Source organism: Lucilia cuprina, chromosome 6 (assembly GCF_022045245.1).
Source record: "Lucilia cuprina isolate Lc7/37 chromosome 6, ASM2204524v1, whole genome shotgun sequence".
Lineage (NCBI taxonomy): Eukaryota > Metazoa > Arthropoda > Insecta > Diptera > Calliphoridae > Lucilia > Lucilia cuprina.
In genome coordinates this window covers 21,232,881-21,239,261 of record NC_060954.1, presented here as the reverse complement: position 1 = coordinate 21,239,261, position 6,381 = coordinate 21,232,881, and the positions used below count along the sequence as shown (strand labels likewise).

Below are 6,381 nucleotides of genomic sequence, written 5' to 3'. Positions count from 1 at the left end.
TATGTTTAAAAGTGCACATTTGAAATAATTTTTTTTTCGAATTATTTTATAGAGAGTCTGTGTGTTTGCTGGGTATACATGTGTTTATAGTATGTAGTCATATGTATGTACATTAGAAAGCAAATCAGCTAGTACTACTTTTAGTTCAAAAATACATTAAATGTAAGTCGTTTTCAAAACAAAGTAATAACAAGTCATATAATCGGCTATGACCGTACATAATATACACTACAATTAAATTGTTCAGTTAAAAGGTTTTAAATTCTAAAAAAATTTGGACTGATTTTATATTCCAAAAAATTGTGGCTATATTGATATTGTCATACGGTTTGCAACATATTGACGATTGAACGAGAAATACCCAAACTAGTTAAAATTAGATAAAATATATTTTTAAAGAGTAGTCGGTTATTTAAAACAAGAGGGACATACATTTGCACGCAAAATAATAGATATTTCTGAAATTTAATAAAATAATGAAAAATTGCAGTGAATCAATCAATATGTGTTGAACATTTTCGTTAGTTTTTGTCCCAAATAATTATCGGGTACTACTTAGAGGCAATAGATTATAATCCATTTAAAATTTACGTGGTATAAGAAAAAGGTAAAACAACTCAGCTGAACCAAAGTAAGTTTGTATGTATGTATGTGTGTATTTATGTACATATGTATATTAGAAACGATATTGAGCATATAAAATAAACTGTTTTTCCATACACAGTTTTAATATTCTATGATAAATATTAAGTTCCGGCATAGTCAATTAAATAACTCATATGTTTTTATACTCACTGTAATGCGTTTGTGTGAATGAATGACTTCTTTTAAGGAATGGGTTGATCTTCGTCATGTGCGTCATTATAAAATTACACATACAATCTTACAATACATAACAGTGAAGATATATAAACATTATCTTTTACACAAAAATAAAACAAAAACACAAAAAAGGAATCATAAAAAATTTAAAAATTCAATAAAAAAATAAAAAATAACAACTGCGACTGAATTTTGTTCGTAAAAAAAACTACACAAAAAATTCAATATAAACAAAAAATTTAACATCAAAATCAGGGGAAAATAAATAAAAAACCACCCAGAACCATTTAGTTTTATGAAAATAAAAACAAAAACATTATTTTGTTTATTTTTTTAGGAACAAAAAAAAACCATTCGAGAAATTTGGATTGATTTAAAAATTTTGGAGATTTTGAAAGTTAGCAGTTTGAAAACGTCGAATCAAACGAAAAACTTCAAAACAAAAAATGAAAACTGCACAAAGTTTTGTGAAGCTTCTCAAAAAAATATTTAAAATGTATGTATGCAACTGTGTGAATACAATAAAACATTACCTTGAGTTAGCTTCTCAGCAAAAACTGGGAAAAGCAATGAGTTAAAAAGCTAAAGACCCCGCTTTTCACTACTTATTCATCTGTATAACACAGTGATGACATTGGAGTCAAATACTTACAACGCTCGCTTACAAATCACTACTTAAATAAGTACTTACAAATAGGAATTTGTTTTGTTTTAAAGAATATGGAATATGAACGTAGGGTTTACTCACAACATCACTTCTTAGTTATTTTATTGTTCCTCCAATAATGGTTTTCACACCGAAACACCACATTCTTACTGTGTGTAAAAAAACAGTTGCAGTATCTTACTATATGTAAGTAATTATAAGAGTACTTTAATGTAATACCGACGGTAAGTTGTAGTCATTGAAAAGTAAGTTGTTATGTAAGTATAAGTCATTATCCAGTTTTTGCTGAGTTACGCAAATTAATGTTAAGCTTTTAAGTATAGAATAGAATATTTTTAAAGATCACATACTGACAAATACTGTTTAATTAAATATATACTTTTAGAAAAATTTTTGAAATGGCTTCATTAAGAATGGATGGTCCTCAACCCCAAACAAAGGATGCAGCTGTGTATTTATTTCGTGGTCTTATAATAGTTGGATTTATGGCACCGAAGATTTACGTAGTTCCCTTCTTTATATGGACGGTATTTATCAATCTATTTGTTACCGTCTATATGCCGATTGGGTTTTTATTGAGTTTCTTGACGCGTATCAGTTCATTTACGCCCAGTGAATTTCTAACATCACTTCAGATATCTGTAAATTGTTTTGGCTGCAGCCTAAAAATGTTTGTATTTCTTTTTCTTTATAAGAGACTTTTAAAGGGCACCAAATATATGGACAAGTTAGATTTAAGAGTCACGGAATCTGAAGACATGGTGCAAATTCGAAAAATCGTGGCATTCTGCAATCGGTCTCACATCATGTTTGCAACGCTCTTTCTAACGTATGCAAGTAGTACCTTCTTGACATCAGTAATAAATGGAAAACCTCCGTATCAAGTCTATAATCCATTTATGGAATGGACTGATGCAAAGCGTTATTTTGTTATACAGGCTGGTTTGGAATACTTTATGATTGATTTTCATTGTTATCAGCAAGCTCTATTAGACTCCTATCCAGTTATTTATATTACAATTATACGAACACATTTGCACATATTGACTCGTCGTATAAGCAAATTAGGACAAGATACAAAACTTAGCAGCAATGAACGGTATGAGGCACTTATTCAATGTATTTTGGATCATAAAAATATAATGGAGTAAGTATTATAAGTATAATTATATATGTATACAACTAGTTCTAGAACGCATTGAACGCTAAGACCAATGATTTATGTTCGAAATTGTCATCTTTGAAACTGGTTTTGAGGAAGAGTTTTTTATTGCGCTTACAATTTTGTTAATTTAATTTTTATTTTTCAACAGATTCCAGGAGGTTGTTTCGCATATACAATGCGTTTTATTGGACTATTGTAGTACCTATGTCAAAGAACTAGTACCTAGAATATTCTTCAGATGTATTTAAAGAGTACAACAAAGTTCCGAGGACGGGTTCCAAAAATAGTGGAGTCTATTTCATGTTTAAAGATCTGAATTGAAGTAGAACAAGTTAGATTGCTATATTCGACTGGGCTGAAACTTAAATACCCTCCACCAGCGACTTTTATATTTATACATTTCTAATTTATCAAGTATTTGTAAGATTGAATTTTCTAGTTATATACGATTAAAGTGTTTTTAAGGGCTGGATCTAGTATGGGAGATATGATCAATTATAGACCGATCGTAAAATATTCTTAAAGCTAAATTTCTGTACGTAAAATCTATATTTCAGTCAAATTTTGTATCGTAATTTAGTAACAAGTAATGTGGGTTTAAGTGATTTTCTAAAGGGAACCTTGTATGGGACCGACCGCACCCATGTAATGAACCGATCGTGAAAAAATCTTTCAATAGCTTTATTTGGTAATGAGTAATGTGCTTTCAAGAGATTTTCGTAAAGGTGCTTTTTATGTATAAAATTCTGTATCTATATCATTATTTGGTATTGAATATTGTGAATTTAAGTGATTTTCTGGAGGGGACCTAGTATGAGAGCTATGACGAAATATGGACCGATCGTAAAAAAATGTTATGGTGTAATTTATGTATGTATATATGATCAATATTTTTGCTAAATGTATGGATATAAATATTTTTTAATGAGTTATGTACGTTTAAGTTATTTTCGGGAGGGGACCTTGTATGGGAGCTGTGACTAGTTATGGACTGATCGGAAAAATTTTTTCAGTAATATTTCTGTGCATATGAGCAATACTTTTACCAAATTTTATATGGATTTGTTAGTTTAAGTAGTATTGAGTTACGTGCGTTTAATTGATTTTCGGAAGGGCCCTTGTATGGAAGCTATGACCAATTATGGACCTATCGGAAAAAAATGTCAAAGTAGTATTTTTTTGCATATGAGCAATACTTTTACTAAATTTTATATGGATATCTTAATTTAGTAATGAGTTATGCGCATTTAAGTTATTTTCGGGAGGGGACTTTGTATGGGAGCTATGACCAATTATGGATCGATCGGAAAAAATTCATAATATATTTCTTTATGTGAGAGCAATACTTGTACCAAATTTTATATGGATATCTTACTTTAATAATGAGTTATACGCGTTTAAGTGATTTTCGGGAAGGGAACTTGTATTATAGCCATGACCAATTATGAACCCATCCAAAAAATTACCCTCTAAATAATTTCTATTGGCATAAGATTTTAATTTGTAAGATTTGGTGAAGATATCGACATTGCGACGGATGTTATTAACGAAAAACCCATTTTCCGGGAATATGTACTTTTGTATGGGAGGTATATGAAATTGTGGACCAATGCTGGCAATTTTCAGCAGTGATCAGGCTCTTGTGTAGAAACGAATTTGTGGTTTCTATTAGAGTATTCAATTATTCGGGTTTTTGTCTTATTCGGTTTATTCGACAAATAATTATTTCGGGGTTTAAGTTGGACGGTTAATAAGCGGATAATTCAACATTATTCGGTTAATCGAATAAGAGGCAAGTGTATGTTGTTTTAATAGTTATTTCTTTTCTACAATATTTTTCTTCCAATAACAAACAAAATTAAAATTTTCCACTACTTTAAATTGAATTCTTTTAATTTGTTTCTCAAATATTAGAAATTATTTATTTTCATGTAAAATCCTCTTCTATATAAAGGTATTAAATTTATGCTTTTGAGATTTATCAACGAGTTCCAGAATTCATACTATGTATTGCTGAAGAAATTTTATAAAAATTGTTCCTTAAAAGTGTTTACATCCACTTTTAAGGAACAATTTCTATAAAAGGCGATATCACTATTTTCAAGATTTCTTTTCAGAAATCTGAAATGATTCTGTATGAACCCATTCTAAGAAGTAAATAAATCAGAACATGTTATTACAATGTTTCTGAAGTATTGTTATAAAAATCATCCAATAAATATTGTTTATTATAAAAAAAATGTATTTACAAAAATAATATAGAAAGTATATTAATTATAAAAATATTGAAATTTTTATATGATATACAGTAATTGATATAAATTATTCGGTTTATTCGTTATTTGAAATTTGGCAATTTTCATTTATTCGAGCGATTAATCGTCAAAAATTGATCGATTAACTATCGACGATTAATCGTTTGAATACCCTAGTTTCTATCCTTAGTCGATTTTGGAAATTTTTTCAAGAAATTTTAATATTTAAATATATGTAAAAACCATTCCAAATATAATGACAAAATAGCCTTTTAATCGGACATTGAATGAGAGAATAGACTAGCAGATTTAAAAAATTACTGTAAAACCATTTTTAAATCCGGAAAAGTCGGGTAAGCAGATTTATAACCAGTTATTTTTTGGTAATCATCGAACAAAAATTAGTAATTATTCAAAAAGTAACTATTTACACTTTTCTCCAACATGAAATTATAGACAGATTCCGCAAATTTTTACCAGGAATCAATTTTTTGTAAATAAGCAAATGTGTGACTACATAAGAATATATAATCACACATTTGCTCAATTTTATTATTTTTAATTTAACATTTCATCGATTACTTCAGCAATGTACATAGATATTATATTATGTTTACTATTTCTTTTCAGTCTTTATAATGTATTCTCTCCGGTTATATCGGGAACAATGTTTGTACAATTTTTGATTATTGGTTTGATTTTGGGTATTACAACAGTACATATTGTACTATTTGCTGATGTATTAGCCATTATTGCGTCCATGTTTTACGTTGCTTCTATACTCGCCGAAACGTTTCCGTGTAGTTTTTTGGCCAATTGTTTGATGGATGATAGCGATAGTATAGCATTAGCCATATTTCATTCCGATTGGCCCAGCGAAGAGCCACGCTACAAACAGGTGATCGCGTTCTTTTTGCAACACACACAAAAGACAATGATCCTTAATGCAATGAAAATATTTCCAATAACAATGAATTCAAATATTAATGTAAGTACAACAATGCTACTAATACATATGTATGGATGTATATTAGTACAATAACTTTGATTTGAAATAATTTTTGATTATAATTATTATCCTAACAGGTTGTTAAATTTGCATTTTCGGTCTACACATTGATGAAGCAAATGGATTTTGGTCAAAATTTAAAGGAGTCAGTGACTGGAGAAAAATAAATAAAAAATTGTTGCTCTCGTAAAGCAATTATTAAATATCTTTTCACGTTTTAATTTTTTTCATAAATTTCATGCACATGTTTAAAAGTAAATATAAATAGAATTGTTAAAAATTAAAGAAAAAAATATGTAAGACAAAATAAATTAATTAAAATTGTTAACTTGTTGATTTTTTACTTTAAAAGATTTTCATTTATTAACTCTTCCCCCTCGAAAAGAAAAAGAGCCATAAAAGAACATTTCTACACTCCGCATATATGTATGTACATATTTATGTAAATGGAGATGTGTTTTTG

At 28.7% G+C, this 6,381-nt stretch overlaps 1 protein-coding gene across 2 annotated transcripts; it reads left to right on the top strand.

Moving 5' to 3' along the window:
• The first annotated feature begins 1,211 nt into the window (after positions 1–1,211).
• LOC111677305 (odorant receptor 42b-like) lies at positions 1,212–6,158 on the top strand. 2 transcript variants are annotated; one of them, XM_046955225.1, is made up of 5 exons: positions 1,212–1,318; positions 1,875–2,016; positions 2,185–2,636; positions 5,540–5,897; positions 5,996–6,158. In XM_046955225.1, the coding sequence occupies exons 1-5, from the start codon at positions 1,269–1,271 to the stop codon at positions 6,083–6,085; spliced, it is 1,092 nt and encodes a 363-aa protein (XP_046811181.1). In that variant the 5' UTR covers positions 1,212–1,268; the 3' UTR covers positions 6,086–6,158. The 2 variants fall into 2 exon arrangements, with proteins under 2 accessions (XP_046811181.1, XP_023294160.2); XM_023438392.2 differs by having other exon boundaries at positions 1,875–2,636.
• Positions 6,159–6,381: the final 223 nt, after the last annotated feature.

What these genes read in the sequence shown, in the direction of transcription:
- LOC111677305 (XM_023438392.2), top strand. Translation starts at nt 1,269, where the DNA reads ATGAAAACTGCACAAAGTTTTGTGAAGCTTCTCAAAAAAATATTTAAA. An exon ending in CTCAAAAAAATATTTAAAAT is followed by an intron (nt 1,319 to 1,874) that starts GTATGTATGCAA and finishes ATATACTTTTAG; the next exon opens with AAAAATTTTTGAAATGGCTT. An exon ending in CAATGAATTCAAATATTAAT is followed by an intron (nt 5,898 to 5,995) that starts GTAAGTACAACA and finishes TTATCCTAACAG; the next exon opens with GTTGTTAAATTTGCATTTTC.